We start from the raw sequence: 16,999 nt of genomic DNA on the forward strand, positions 1-16,999 counted from the left end.
TTGGCTTTTGAAAGCTGTGATTCCAAACTTTCAAATAACACTATTTATAGCTTCACCTAGGCTCATAACAGTGGCTACTAAAACACCCACAAAAAGAAAACGAAAATACAAGTATAATATGGCTTTCACATCTGATGTTTTTGACCTGGCAAACTCAGGTATTATATACTTAATTCTATCCACTGAAAAATTCAACTTTTAATTTATTTTGTTTAACTGTTGCAGGCTATAAAGAAACCTTGAAATTGCTGCAGCTGTGTCCTGATTTCTTAACAACAATGCTTTTTCACATAACTAAATATACTAAATTCTGGAGTGCTGTTCAATACAATTTAAAAATGCTGCTTTTATCAAAGCTTATCTATGCATTTTCACACCTGAGGTGATTGAAGCTTTTTATTTATTTTCTCTGATGTGCCTTTGCAATATCTGAGTCAAATTTTAGGTTGGAGTCTTTGCTGACTCTTTTCCCAATGCATTGACTTGTATCTTACTATATTCCTCCTGGCAGAGAAATATTCATAGATTGTGAAGATGCAACATTTAATGAAAGCATATTAATTTTATATAACTATCACTGCACCCATCAAGTATCATTCTGGGACTGTTGAACTGCAAATGGGCCTAAAAAGTGTAAGCTCACATGCTGTGAGCTCCACAATATTCCTTACAATACAAAAAATCTTACATAGAGCATCTATGCCAAAATGCCTCTATGATTTTTTTTAGCATCATCAGTGGATATCACACTCCCAAGTTTAAAACTATGACAATATAAAGATACAGTGGTTGGCAGCATTAACAGAAAACTGGGTACATCAGTTCAATCTTCTTCATGGCTTATAAAATAATAGGTACTGTATTACATAAATATTATTTTTGTTTTAATACAAACATGAAAAGACCCTTCACAAAGATCTACAGGTTAATACAGGGTACCGCACTTACCAAGATGTGTGTTCATCATCTTTGCACAGTATTTGCACATGGCTTCCAAGTCGTTTAGTTGTCCTTGTAGGAATGAAATCTGGGCCTCCAATTCCTCCTCCTACAATTAAGAGATTATTATCATTAACCCCCCCCAATTTTCTGTAATACACAATAAAAGTGGCAAGCTAAACCCTGACTTGCTTAAACATCTTCTAATTTTTCCTGTTCCTTGGTTCTTGACAAAATCATGGAAATAAAGAGAATCACCTTCCAACTGTATTCCTTAAAATAATTTTAAATTCTTTTGTAATTTCATGGCAATAACAGGGTTTGGTTTTAATGTTTCAGTGTTTGTTAATACTACTCTTTTTCCTTCTAAGAAGTCAAATAAAAATTTGTCTACATGGACCCAAGACAGTTGAACAATTTGTATTTATTTGACAGATTAGCTATCTGGTTTTGCTTGTGCAAACACAGTACCACAGTACCACAGCAATGGTGGTAAAAAACTCACCAAATGAGAAAACTTATTTCTGGCAGAGTAATTTCCACAGCAATTGCTTTGAAACCTCAGAATTATTATTTTTTATTATTATTTCAAAACATGTATTTGATGAGACCTAATACCATACCTCAAGGATGCATTACTGCCAAGTATTTTGGCATATTTATTTTTGTATCATGCTCTATCTGCATGAAAAACCTGCACTTCTATACATCTTATGTAATATTCAGGTGAAAACACGTACTGTAAGTGATTACTCTAAATTATTGTGTTATGTTTAGAAGCATTGAGTAATTTAAAATATGAATCAAAAAATATTCTTGATTTTAGGGCTGAGGAGAAACATTATTATCTAGCCACATGCCCTGGCTAAGCAATGGGAACTACCTCAGCTATGAATTCCTCTTTGAACTCCTTTCTTTGCTGGTTTAGAAACGCATCCAGTCTTGACTTTGAAGGCTATTCTGTAGAGAAAGTTCAGCACTCCTTTGGAAAAGTTCCTTCAAAGCTTAGTCACAAACAGTATTAAGCAGTTTTTTGTTTGTTTAAGTATGCAACTGAATTCAAGATATTCAGATAAAAGAAAAGTAACTATTTAGTCTTTCATTTTTCTTAGGAGTTTTGCAGTTCCACTGTAGTCTTGTTTGATGGAGACTGCTGAACATTAGCGTGTGAACTACATTTCAAATGAAAAAAAAAAAAAAAAAAAATCCAAAACTGATCAGCAAGAATAAAGAGAATGAACCAATCTTGATTTAAAGGTTATCTTAACCTCCTCAGAAACTGAGTGAGAGCAAAACAAAGGAAACTTTGTACCAATGCAGCATATATACAAAAGCAATTGATAAATAGAAAGAAATTTAACAATAGCATTTTGCAAGATCACCTTTTTCCCTACACACTTTTTCCTCTCACTTACAATCTGCAGACACTAAACATTTTTTCTTTGCTATTTCCTTATGTTAATATACTCTCACCTCATTTTACACTTTGACCACGTAAGCCTCAAAGGGATTGATGTTATATTGCAAATTTATAGTTGCTCAAAGACTAACCTCATTTATAGAATCACAGAATAGTTTGGGTTAGAAGGAACCTTCAAAGGTCACCTAATCCAACCCCCCTGCAATGAGCAGGGACATCTTGAACTAGATCAGGTTGCCCAGAACCACATCCAGCCTGGCAAAAGTCTGCAGTTCTGTCACAGCCTATACAAGCATATCTGCACTGATAATTCTATTCAAGCAATGTCCCTGCAGAAAACCTGTTCCCAGCACATACAGCTAGTGACTGCAAAAAAAAAAAGTACCATAAATTTTAGATTACCACTGCACCGTAAGTGCAGCTGTAAGATAAAGGCATCAATATTTGAGTATTTTACTATAAAATAACATAACCAAATTCTAAAATCATTAGCCAGTAATTGAAATGCAGTTTATCTCCTACAAGTGAATATGAAAAAGTATTTCCATGTTTCCCAGACTATTTTTTTCTCATTCATGGATGAGAAGTGCAGTAAATTGATCTTAAAATGCTTTCGGACAGCTCTATCCACTTGAATAGATTCTGAAACTAACCTTTTCAGCTGTACAATATAGTACCTCTTCATTCGGCAGATGAGATGGGTACTGAGTAAACTACATCCACTGTTCTTTTAGCTCATTAGGATCCAGCATGGGGAGCAGAAACATTCAGCAGACCCAGCACTCACAAAGGAGGTGCCAAAGGAGGCTTTCCTGCCAAGTGGGAAATCTTGCACAAGGTTACATGAACGCATTTGGAGTTCCTGACTTATCTGGCACCTTCAGGAAGGGCACCAAGGAGTGCTGCCAGTGGGATGTCCAAATAAGCAAGATAGTCAACTTGGCACCTGACACATGGGAGACCCAGATGTGCTGTTTGCTTAAGAAGACAACACTCAAATGGTGACGACTTGCTACAAGACATAAACCCCTGTCCCTGCTGTCACTGGCAGTGCTGTGGCAACCTCTGTGCACCCTGAGGATGACCTCCCTGGGGGAAGGTTTGCTCTGCTGCAGTTGCTGCAGCAGCAGGTGAAGCCCTGCAAGAAGCAGCAAATGTGTTGTATTGCATCAGAGGTGACAGATAGGTGACTGACAGGATCTTTTAAGGTTTAAAAGCTTATACAACTGACAGGGAAGGTGCAACTGAGGCAAGACCCAGTGGGAAGAAGGCATGCACTCCTAAGAGGGTGGAAACTGGAAGCCTGGGACTTCTGGCAGCAGGAAGGATGCCCAGTGGTACAGGGCCCAGGCAGCAAAGGGGAAGAACAAGTTCCACCAGGGGAAGAATCCAGGTTGGATTTTCTATCAAGAGAAAGTGGTGACAGTGACTCTCTTCCAGCAGACTCATCAGCTTGGGAGGTTTCTTGCTTGCATGGACCCTCCATTTGTGGTATTGCCGAAAGACTGGGGTCACCTAATATTCTGAATTTTCACCTGTTTGTTCATGCATACACCAACGATACAGTGATGTAAAGCCATTTCAGTTTAAAAGCAACTGCAGGGCTCCAGGGGGACAGGAGTCCTGGCAGTGTTTCTCTCTAATCCTACAGCAAAAGGGAAAAAAGCCTGGATAGCAGCAAATGTATCCAGTAAACTACACATGGCTACGTATTTGGTAGCGCTAGCTGAGCTTCCACTATTTTGCTTGTGGCACCCAATTTGATGAGGAAAGACAACTTAGACAACAGGTCTACCTAGCAAAGGCAAGGGATAACATCTTTGAACAGAGTTGCTAATCTAGTGCAGAGGACAGTCTGTCATGGAAAAGAGACCTAACCCAGAAATACATGAGGATGCAGCACATATGGACAAAGTATGCAGAAGATCCACTTGGCTGAGTAAGGAGCTTCTTTATGAACTAAAATGGGAAAAGCACATATGGAGATGGAAATGGTGGAAATGGAGAGCACATATGTGGAGACAATGACGGGAAACAAAGCACACAATCATTGTTCGGGCACAGGAACAAAACTAGGAAGAACAAAATCCAGCTGGAACTAAAATTAATGGGGAACAGCAAAGGGAACAAGAAGGAATTTTAGTATGAGAGCAACAAAAGGAGGTTCAAAGAAAATGCTGGTCTTTTGCTTACTAGGGGAGATAAGATAATTATAGATGATGCAGAAAAGCCTGCAGCCCTCAATACCATTTTTGCCTCTCAAATACCATTTTTGCCTCTTTTTATGCTAAGTCTACTTCCAGGCCTCTGCACGTACAGTTTGGGAAGGAGAGGGATGGCTAAAGGGCGGGGGGGGGAAATAGTTCCACGAATACCTGAAGAAGCAGTGTGCATTCAAATACATGGGGCCACAAGGAATATATCCATGGGTGCTGAAAATGCTGACATTGCGATCGCAACACCACTGGTGATCATCTGTGAAGAATCACTGCTATTACAGGAAATCCTCGATGACTGGAGAAAGGTTAATTTTACATTCATATTAAAGAAAAGGGAGGAGGAGGATCTAAGAAACGATACAATTGTTGGCCTCACCTTAGTCCTTGGAAAAACTGTGGAGCATGTCCTCTTGGAATCAATTTCCAACATGTAAAGGACAAGACAATCAAGAAAAGTCAAGAAAGATTTTCGAAGAGCAAATCATGCTTGACCAATCTGGTTGCCTGCTATGATGAAATGACTTGCCATGCAGATGAAGGGGGAGGAGTGAACGCAATATATTTTTACTTTAGTTAGGCTTTTGACATATTTCCAAATGCATCATCATTGATAATATGACAAAGTATGGGTTGAACAAAAGGATTTTAGGTAGGCTGAAAACTGGTCAGACACCCAAGCTCAAAGAATAGTCCAGTTGATGGTTGGAAATCAGCACAGTAACTAAAGGACTGCTATAAAGATACTGCTCAGTATCTTCATCAACAGCCCATACGAAGAGACAGAATATACACTCAGTAGATTTTCAGATAAGGCAAAATCAAGAGGTGTGGCTGCTGTGCTCACTGGTAGAACTTCAATTCAGAAATACCATGGGACACTGGAAGCCTAGGCACTAGAAACCTTTTGAGGTTTCTGTTTTAGAAATGCCAGTAAGTGCAAAATTCTGCACCTGAGGAGAAAAAACCCAATGCACTGGTGCAGACAGGGAAGGAACTTGCTATGTTTCAGGCCTGCTGAAAGGATTTGGAGGCTACAGTGGCTGCTGAATTGTTTATAAACTAATAAAGTTCTCTCATCACAAATAATGTAAACAGTGCAATGGGCTATATTAGGAGGAATGTGGTCAGCAGAACCAGGAAAGCCACCACCCCTATCTACTCAGGGCTTGTGAGCCCCCACCTTGAATAATGTTTTGGATCTCCAGTTCAAGAAGGATGTTGAGAAACTGGAGAGGGTCCAGTGCAGGGCTACTATGATGGTTACAGGTCTAAAGGAGAGGCTGAGGGAGCTGAACTTGTTTATTTTGGCAAAGAGGAGCCTAAGGAGATCTGCTGGGAGCCCGCAGCTAGATGGAGCAACACAGATCATGTAATCAAAGCCTTCCCAGCAGGAGCAGATGATATAGAAGAGACCATGGCCCAAAATTGCCCCTTGGGAGGTTCAAACTGGTCATGAGGAAACTATTCTTCATTAGAAGAGCAGTGCAGCACTGGAAGAAGTTACTCGTAGAAGTGGTAGAGTATCTATTCAAAGCCACTGACCTGATCCAATGTTAGTGATTATCCTGCTCCATGTAGCAGCTTGAGCAGAGGTCTCTTCTAATCAACATTTCTGAGACCAATTTTTTCATGCTGTCTTTCTAAAATTGTTCTGCAAATTATGAACGTTCTACTGTTTTGTAAAGGTAAGCAGCAAAATCACAAAGCCCTTCAGAAAAAAACCCCAATTTTTTTCATTATTCTAAAGTCAAATTCTTTCGCAGTAATAGATGAAACAACTGATTTATAACCATCATTGTGCAGATGCTCTCAATGCTTGTCCAGACAGTATTCACTGTGCTTTCCTCTAAGTGCCAACTTTAGTATTCCACTGTGCTGAGAAAGTGAGTACCCTGGATACCATTTTTATTTTGTGTACAAATAGTAGTGCTGATTTGATCTGTCTTATGCATGAACAGAGACTTATAAATTCTCTGAACAGGCCAAATGTAAGTCAAGAGAAAAACAGTATGGTCTATGCTTCCTTGAGAAACTGACCTTTCAGCTGATCTGACACACACAATACCAGAAACACGTGAACAGTGATTCAAACTCGTTCTGCCACAGCTCAAAGGTCAACCAGTTGACCAAAAAATTAAAATAAATTATTTAAATTACTAACCAAAATAAAAAATCTATGTCAACTTATCAAACAACATGTCCTATAAAGCATCTAAGCTCAATATTTTCTAATACTGGGAGCTGCATTATGAGGAAGAAAAAACAAATCAAGCAGCAAATCAAACAAAGGAATCCCATGCATCAGACATGGGAGACCGAGATGTGCAAATTTAATGATGCAATCTTGCAGAAAACCAACTTAATGATACTTTCTGAAACTTTAGTCCCAGGGTCCTCAGAAAACTTTCCTACACCTTCAACATTCCAGATGATGTAGAGCTTTACAAATAATCAGTAACATCTTGAATTGGATAATGAAAAGGAAGCATATTATTTGTGATGCCACATTGATTTACATTTCACTAACAATATGAAGCAGGCTAGTATTTATGCCTCAAGTCAAAGCAAGACTCTAGTTGAGTGCCTCCATACACACATCTCCAACTATTTTCCTTATCGTGGCAAGACTGAATCTGTAAAACACTTCTTACATTTATGTTTCTCATATTTGTCTTCTTATCCACATCCAGAACTTTGCTTATGTTGTTACACTTCCTATTTTCTTTTGCCATGAAAACTAATTCCTTTATGATTAATTATTTGCCATTTCTTTGCTATTTTTTTATACCATTCTACACAGTTCTGGTGCTTTCCATTTGTCAAAAGCTCGCTCTTCCCTTTTTACTACCTTTCCTTTCATCTATCTTCTCACCTTTACAAAGACAGCTATGGAAATAAATTTTTTACATCCTTCCTTCTCTCCCGAGCTCATAATGAGATCAGCCATGCTGCTACCATACCCCGTTTTTCATCAGATTTTACTGTTTCAGAAAAGCAGCTTTGACTAACTGAAGATGGTTAGCACGTTCGAGAACAGATTACAGAAAGTTTTACAGTTTTGACATTGCAATCCTACTCTTTTACAGCTGATGGCTTTACAAGCTGCTATAAGGTTTGTGGACATGGTAAGGACACTGGAATGCAGCACCATACACAAGCCAAGGTCTGAAGAAATAGTTTTGGAAGGAACCACACTTTCTCAACCTTGTTTTTATCAGTTTAGACTGATATTTCTCCAAAATACATGACATGTAGTTTAACACAGAGGTATGGAAAACAGGGACATGAACTCACACAATCAGGACTGCAACATCATTCTTTCATAATACCATTTAGTTTTCTGTCTTACTGCTCAGGAAATGAAAGAAAAAAAGAAGTATTTTGTCTGTTTTACCTATGTAGAAAGGAAAAGTAAACTCTGCTATGAAAAGCTTACAACAATATATATCCAACCACTTCATTCATGAACACTCAGAATCACAAAACTCCATTCATCTTAAAGCTGAATCTTGAATATGAATTAACTCGGCAGCACTACCAAGTGTTGAGTACAGCAGAAAAGAAACTATCTTCAAAGAGAAGAGTGTTTACAGGTATTTAAGGTGTTTAAGCAATAATGCTGAAATTTAAAACATAACACAAAAAGTGACAGAACTCTGTTGGAGGAACAGCCCAGTCTTCCTGGTGTCTTGTCTGATGCTGGTCAATGATAGGTTGGCTAAAGTGTGATGAAAAAAGCATGTCATGATATAAACATGTAATGGTGCTGCACAGAATACTCTCCCAGACTACACAGATTTGCAGATCAGGGATTTCTTGAACTTTTTTTGTTAATAGCTACTTTTCCTATATTAATTTGCCCAGTCACATTATCAATTCTTTCAGTATTCAAAGTAAGAGCACTAAGGAAACATTCCCTGAGCTCCTGGAAAATTGGCAGGATAAATCAGAAAATAATTCTGATGAGGAAAATAATAGGAAAATGAGATTCATACATGGAAATCCTGAAGCCAGGGACTTGATAAGAGTTACCAGTATTTAAGTGCTTATTCAGGAAATATACACAGAATATACCTTTTGGGTATTGGTAGCATTTTACATGTCAAACAAGATTCAGATGCATGGCATAAATTGCTTTCTCATTTAATTTTATGCAAATTTCCCTGAAGTAAAAAGCAGTGGCTACTGCTTCCATTTTGTGAGAACTTACCTAGTTTTCATTTTTGAATCTAACAATTAAATACAAGATTTAAATTACCATTAAATAGAATACCTTTTAATCTTGAACCTCTCACAGCTGAATGTTGGTTGACACCCCCATAATTCTTTTATGATCTATGCCAGCCACAGAATACTCTACAGCATATGCTGACATTTAAACCATAAACCAGTGTTTCTGAACAATGAATTGCATAAAGTGGAATTGAAAACAAAATTTTGATTTATTTCATTTAGTAATTTAACTTATCTATTATTTAATTGTATCACTCATGGGCCCTCATCAGGACCAAGACCTTGCTCTGCTGGGTGCCATACAAACATAAAGAAAAAACCCGCTTCTCTAAAGGACTTAGCAGTGTAAGCCAAGAGACAACAGATGGCTGCAAACATACATATGGGGAGGACATGGAAACAATATGGCTGTATTAGTCAGTCTTAACAGACATGGCTTCAGTATGTTAGCAGCCAATGGAAAAGTGGAATTTTTAGGAGAGTTTTCAGAATGCATTTGCTTTGCAGATGTTTAGGGAAGGTTTCTTCTACATGGAAGGGGCTGAAATGATTGGATGCAAGTTCACCATGCATACCAGTGTCACGGATGGAATATATATCATCACTTTTACATTGAGAATTTTGCTACTTGTGAAATGTTTGCATAAATTTGAATGATTTCAGATATTAATATATTACCTTGTGAGGACACAAAGAAGTTCAGATACTGCCTTCAGGTATTATCTCCTGCAGAAGTAAAGGTTATGTGCTGATTTCCTGTGCTGACCTATTACCTGCCAATATTTCTGTGTCCCTGTGCTAGCTGAAGTATCCCGCTGCTTAATATATTTCCAAATACGTCTTACTGATGTTTTCTGTTCCTCACATCTTCACAACTGCCAGGGTTTTGTTTTTTTTTTTATTATTATTTTGAGTATACTTTCATCAATATGAAACATCTTAAGCACGGTATTTTCAGAAAAATCCTACAAACACATATTTGGTTCCTTTGGACTTGCATGCACAGTGAACTGGAGTCATGTTTTTATTTTACACCATTTTAACTCCTGCTCATGATTTTGTTTTATAACATTGTAACTCAAACCGCTTCTACAATCCCCAGAAGGTATGAGGTGGCTTATGTAGGGATGTCTGTCTGTCTTTTTTTTTCCTTTTACTTAAACTCTCCCTTAATTTCACTGTGTAGTGCTAGTAAGCACAGTTATTCAGAGGAGCAATTAGGACTTTATACTTGCTGATAGATACTTATTTCAGTGCTCTCCTAGATCTGAACCCTCCAAGCACAGACAGATACTCTATCAGATTAATAAATGAAATGGTGGTATAGTTATCCACCTTAAAAAGGATAAGAGGAATACAAAACCTATGGAAGCATACTTTTCCCCTCTTTTCTCCTCTGTTTTACCATTACTTTGACCTGTTGCTTTCCAACACAATTTTTGCTCTCTGATAGTACTGTATGTCTCAAAATACATCAGGGGACATCAGAGTCAGCACAAATGAATTAGGTAAAAAGTAATCTTATAAGTCTACATTCAAAAAGCAGTGCTGTCAAAATTAAAGCATTACAGGGCATAATGCATCCTCTTCTGCTCAAGGCAGTGAATTCAGAATAACTACCTATTTTAAGACCTGAAAGAGAACTGCCACTGCATAATCTTTAGTGGACATATGTCTATGACAACCCTCTGAAAGTGGTGGGGGAATGGAACTGAGAAAAATAAGAAATGAAATGAAGGATGAAAGAAAGGTCAACAAAATATCCACTGTGACTCTTAGGAGCCAACCTAAACCAGGTTATGTACCAACACTGCAATAATTATTATTTTTCTTTATTTTTGTTTTGGAGGGCTCTGATTGAAAACAAGTATCAAAAACAAGAAAAAAAATTTATAATACAGATAAAAATGTTCAACAAGGATGAGACCAAGACAAACTTGCCAACAAATTAAAACGCTAGAAGGCATTCACCTGCAGAGGCACATATTTTTGGGCATTAGTATGTTCCAGACTTCCTCTGTGTGCTTTTAGTAACAAGAGAAAGGGATGGCATCATACAAAGCTATGCACATGTAAAGAGAACCAACAGATTATTTTTAAAGGATTAAATGAACAAATAAAAAATTCACCCTTTTGGTACTTTCAAAAAACAACTTATAAAACATTGAACAAACCCCAAAAAAACTGAAAGGATTGCAACTCTATTTCAGAATAGCCAGTGACCCAGGAACCTGCCCTTCCAACATTCAAATTTCTAACCCTTCAGTTACCATTGTTCCAAGGAGACACGCACTTTTTAAATGTAAGAAAAATTATGGTTTTCTTACTCTTTAAAGTTGAAGATGGGCAAAATATATATACATGTCTTTTAATGCATTATGTATCTGTAGCTTTTCTGATATATAAGAATAAGTTTGTGGTCAGCCCTCTCTCCTCTTCTTCCAAACTAGAATCACTCTTTGTCTCTATTCCTCGCCCTCCAGTTTTATGAGGACAGCAAGGTAAAACATATTTATTTATAATTGATATTTATAATCTCTACTAAGAAAATTAGCGACTTCGAAGCAAAATCTGTTTCATTGTGTTGATGTATAATTATGTATTTATTTGATTTACTGCCTCTTAAAACAAAGCTAAAAATATTTACGTAAAGTGACATTTGGAAGAAAGTGAAAGATGGAGCTTCAGAGTATCTCCCTAGCCCACTGAAAGATCCATTTCATTTCAATTAAAATCCTGAAAATAGCTGAAACTTTGGCTCACAGCTTCTAAACACCAGGTCCTGCTGTTGAATTTCCATCTTGAACAGTTCAAAGTCAATTTGCTAGTGTTGCACTGTTGGAGTCAGCTTAGTTTGCCATGTCCCACCTTGCCTGGAGACATTAATTGCAAAGGATGACGGGCTTGGGCATTTTCCAAAGCAGCTCCCACTGTTGAACCTATTACTGGAACAGCTTCCAAGTGCACCAGCCTCACTGTTGCAGAGCAACTGTGCTACTGGATTATGAGCAGAACTTGTTTTCATCTAACCTGTGTGTATTTTCCTTTTAAAAATACTCCACTTCTATCCTCAGGTAACCTCACCTAAGCAGGAAGATGGAGAAGGATGAACATGAATAACAGAGAAAGCTCTTGCCTGGAGACAAAGGAAGTAGAGATGGAAAGAGACCTCTTTTGCAAGCAGACACACGACATATGAACCTGCTGCCTGCACCAGTCCACCTGCTGGCATTGCACTATGGGACTGCTGAGAGACAGATGAAAAACAAAAAGCATAAAAAGCTGGAAGATCTATGGAGTGCAAAAAATTGTGCATAACTGACTGTGGATGGGTAGGCACTGAACAACTGAAAAAATAGGTAGTATTTCACTTGGTAAGGGAATAGATAAGAACAGAAAGAGCTGTAGGGTAGTAGAAATTATCCCTTTGAACAGAAATGCTCATGAAAGGTTTCTCTCGGTGCTGATGTAGACTTCATTAGCCTAATAATACTGGAATATTTCCTCCTAAATAATAAAACTGAGATATTAATTTCGATCGTATGACTGTAAGTATTTTGGAAATAGCTATAAATAAACACATAGGCGAATGTTTCAGTATCACATCTGAAGGGCTTTCTGCCCATCTGGTACACACGTTGCTGGCCTTTAAGAATGCATAAGCCCACTGTGGCAAATGTAAGAGAAATATGAGCAGGGGAAAAACCGCACCGTTCTATGATTTTTGAGCTCTCTGAAACAACGCATATTAATGTAAGTATACTTGAATGCATACAGATATGGAATGATTAATATAGAGATATTCTGCAATGAACAAAGTTCATGCTCCATGTTTCAATATTGTATTACTAAGATATTTAAGTAAATGTTATTGAAATGGTTGACCAGGTGTCATGTACTTAAGTAATTATGTTTCTTAATTTTGCTGCTTGAATAAGCATTTTAGTATACACCCAGTTCAACATACACACAGACCTTTATGAAGGACTCTCAAAGTACACCCTTTGTTAAACTCACACTCAGTTATATTTTTTTAAGCATCAGTTGCAAAATAGTTCACTAAATCCTTCTCAGTCCAGGCTGGACATATTTGCCCTTTGATATGAATCCTAACATGACTGAGGATGCAGACCAGATCAGGAGCTTTTATTTAGGGGTTTTAGAATCTCTGATTACATCGTTCAGAGTTTAAGGAGGGTAGAACTTAAGTATAGTGATTATGAAGGGACTGCAAATATACACCATTTATACTACATTGTTAAAAGAACAGAAGTACAAGTTTTGTTGTTTATATAGGGAAAGATTTGATTTAACCAAACAGACAAAAACAAGAATCAAGCTATTAAACACATACCTACAATTTATTTCAGTGGGAAAAAAATCTCCCAAACACAGAAACCCTTTCTGCTCAAAAAAACCCCAACTAAAACAATGGCCTGATTTAGAGAGATGTTTCTCATCCACGTCCATGGTTTTGTGGAGAGTTCAGTGCAGGTCTCTCAGCTTTTCACATAAATGGACAGTAATTTTGTGGTGATATCTTAAAAGAGCAGGATGAAGGGATGAGATTTCCACTGAACACAAAAAAGGCCAGCTCAAACCACCAACATAGATCCTCAGATATATTTTGCTTTGCCACTGGAATGCTGAAACATTAGCTTCATGATTAATGTACTGAAGAGGATGCACAGAGCAAGTCATGTATCTGCTTTTGGAGTGAAGGATCACACTTCTTGGTTCCCAAGCCACTTTGATCCTTTTGTAAACATTGCTGATATAGTATCATTCATTCATGATTTTGGTCGTTTTTATATTCTCCCTGACATTTTTAAGGGGCTGCCCAATAATTTGAAAAGTTCTTACTTCTTTCAAATGATATCATTCTAATTTGCTTCTGTGCAGAAGTTACTTGCAAGTATAATTCAGCTGCACGTAGCTGAATCTTTTGTACCAGAGAAAGACAATAGTTTACGCTGACATTTTTAAAATCTTCCAAACGGCCCCACAGATCTGTTCTGTATACATGTTTATTGCTCATAATATGACAGAAAAAGCACTGCAGAGCCACTTGGGGTTTTATTCATCTTTTTTTTCTAAGCAATTAACTTCCTGTTTTTATCACAGTACAGTTTCTTTTCCCTGAATCACTCCAAAAAAGATAAGGAGCATTAGGATTCAAAGCTGCCACTCATGCATACAGCTGTCATTTTACTAAATTATGTGAAACTTGCGAGTATTTCTAATAAAAAACTCTAAAAGAAAGCTTGTTTTTCCTTGTACCATTTTCAACTTTTTCATTTGACTTACAGCATTTTGTGGGAGCCTGAGGAAGGCAATGGAGAAAAGAATCACACTTCCAAAATATCTCAGAGGTTCTTCTACAAACTCTATTCACATGACTTGGCAGCATCTCAGATTTATTATTCTTTTCATCTATCCCTAATATTAGGCAAGCTAAATTGCATTTTTTAGGTGTCTGAATTGGCCTATCACATCAGAATAAGGAAGACAAAAGTCCTCCAGTATTAACTGCAGTTAAATATTAAGGCACTGAAGCTCATTAAACTCAACGGCACTGAGAACAATCATCATCTCTTTAACTTTACAACTAACAAATCCAACACAGTGATCAAGGAATTGGCTGCTGTACACTGACGCTAACAAACTCTGGGCACATTTTATGATGCTTAACTAAAAAAGGGCATTTCGTCATAGCATTTGCATTTCAAAATAAACTTTTGGTATTGTTAAGTATGAACTGAAAAGCATTTTGCTTAAAATTTACTGAAGAGATTTTAAAATAGTCAGGGAAAGATACATGGAATAAAAAAAGTACCCAAGATGTGTACCATGCACAAAACACATGCTCTTCAAAGGAATTTGGATGCATGATTTTCTACATGTGGTTGTCTAGTATTTATTTTACTGTCTATCTGAATTTCGTATACCACTTCTACTTCAGCAAAACTGTCAAGTTTGTATGCTTAAACCCAGGTTCCTAAATCAGTAGAGCAGATGCCTATTTAATTGAAAATAATGGCACACATTAGTTTTCAAACCTATAGGGGTACTTTAACTTCAAATCAGTCAGACTAGCTATGTAAATCACAGACAGTAACAGTTGTTTCTATCTGCTTGTGGGACAATAGCATATGTTGACAAACTTGATTTAATTAAAAAGTCTGTGCAGTCAAAACCAGCATGATGCATGACACTTTTGTTCAGGATTCTTTCCTAAGAAACGAGGATTCCAATTGACCATGTTTGTAAATCACTTTAGTAAAGAAAATAAACTGCTCCAGATTTCCCTTAGAAATGTTTCCTTCTTGGGAATTTTTTAACTAACATATTTTCCAAATGGCTAATTTGATTTTTCTTAACTTGAAACCTTTTATGTAGAAATTTACTAATTAAAATATACAGTTTCTCCAAATCACAGCTTTGTTTTTAGTCAAAACCATCTTTCTTCTGTATTTTTTTTAATGAAAGGTTTTTAAATGTTTATATTGTTTAAAATTGATATATTGTTGACTGAAAGTTCCCTCTCTGGTATACCTCTATGGCTGAAAGCAATTTACAGAATATTTGGCCAGAAACTGAGACCAGCCAACCATATTTGCCAGAATCAACATCTAAGCAGCTTTGCTATTTGCCAAAAAGAGGAGAGATTGTCCTTAATGGTTGCTGGTGATGTAAATGAAACACCATGAGAAGCAAACGGACCACAAATGCACCCTATTTCCCAACTCTGCTGAAAAGGAAATGGCAGTAGGCAGGCAATGAGAGGAAATTTTCTAGGACTTTATTCCAGCAAGACTGACCCAGCCAGAAGATAATGGGCACTGGAGGACATTGTAGATTAAAAGTTCCTGTTCATGTTTATGGGAAGACAGCTCCAGCAAATGAAACCTAAGTTATATCTGTCAGAAAGGCACGAACTGTATAAAGGGGTAGGGAACCATCTCACTGCTGAGCTCAAAGCAGACTTTCAAACACATTTGGTGGGCCTCATGTTAACATATAGCTGAGTGCCACTCAATAGTAACGTGAAAAACATCAGGCTGTCGAGGGTTGCCAAAACATGATCTGATGTTGTGCATTCAGCCCTGAGGCTGTAGATCCACTTCCTTAACTAAATAAATCAGGGGACATCTGTTTCTGACAACAGCAGTGAAAAAGTAATTCCACTGATGTTTGCATTTGAGAGGAAAAAATATCTAGAAGACTAAATATAATGCAAGTGTTGTTACTACCTTAAGAAGTCCTTAATATAAGGAACGGACACATCCTTTTCCTGGAGAATGAATCAAGTTAAGCGTCAGTTTTGATCACAACTTTCCCAGAGAAAGTCCCAACTCGTTGAACCCGCTTTAGGAAGGAAAGAATTTAGACAAGTCACATTCCAGTTTATCCCGTCACAGAATCCCAGAATGACTGAGGTTGAAAGGGACCTCTGAAGCTGATCTTGTCCCACTGCAACTCAAGCAGGGTCACTGTGTCCAGACAGCTTTTGAATATCTCCAAGGATGAAGACTCCATAACCTCCTCTGACAACATGGGCCAGAGCACAGTGAAAATGTTTCCTGATGTTCAGACAAAGCCTCCGCTGTTTCAGTCTGTACTCAGTGCCTCTTGTCCCGCCACTGGGCACCACCGAAAAGAGCCTGGCTGTTTGCACCCTCCCTTCATGTATTTATACACATTGATAAGATCCCCCCGAGCCTTCTTTTCACAAGGCTGAACAGTCCTAGCTCTCAAAACCTTCTTTCATAGGATCGGTGCCACAGTCTCTTCATTGCCTTTGTAACTGGACTGTCTCCAGTACGCCCATGTCTGTGTTGTACAGGAGGAGCTCAGAAATGGACCCAGTACTCCAGGTGCGACCTCTGATGATTACATTCCTGTTCATCCCATGACAATGTTACAGTGATGTCCTCTTGTTTGTGAAAATCGCTTTTTTTAACTTCATGTTGAAGGACCTATTTTTATGTACGTATTCCATTTCCGCTTTGCTTGGGAAGGGCATTAACTAGAAGTGTAAAGATGAAGGGAAAATTGATTCTCTTTCATCCATTACACCAAGAATGCCTGATTTTAAAACCAGCTTTATATAAAGTGATTGATGCACAGCCATGTTCCAACAAAGGTATTTCCCCAACAACATAATCTGTATTATTATTAGAGTAAA

At 37.6% G+C, this 16,999-nt stretch overlaps 1 protein-coding gene across 6 annotated transcripts in view; it reads right to left on the bottom strand.

The window, feature by feature from the left end:
• TBC1D5 (TBC1 domain family member 5) overlaps positions 1-16,999 on the bottom strand; it is a 319,489-nt gene that overhangs the window by 27,093 nt on the left and 275,397 nt on the right. For all 6 annotated transcript variants that reach the window (XM_030478214.1, XM_030478248.2, XM_030478230.2 and 3 more), the window contains one exon: positions 949-1,048. In XM_030478214.1, coding sequence (XP_030334074.1) covers positions 949-1,048 — 100 coding nt within the window. The remainder of the gene's footprint in view (positions 1-948; positions 1,049-16,999) is intronic.

This window comes from Strigops habroptila, chromosome 1 (assembly GCF_004027225.2).
Source record: "Strigops habroptila isolate Jane chromosome 1, bStrHab1.2.pri, whole genome shotgun sequence".
Classification (NCBI taxonomy): Eukaryota; Metazoa; Chordata; class Aves; order Psittaciformes; family Psittacidae; genus Strigops; species Strigops habroptila.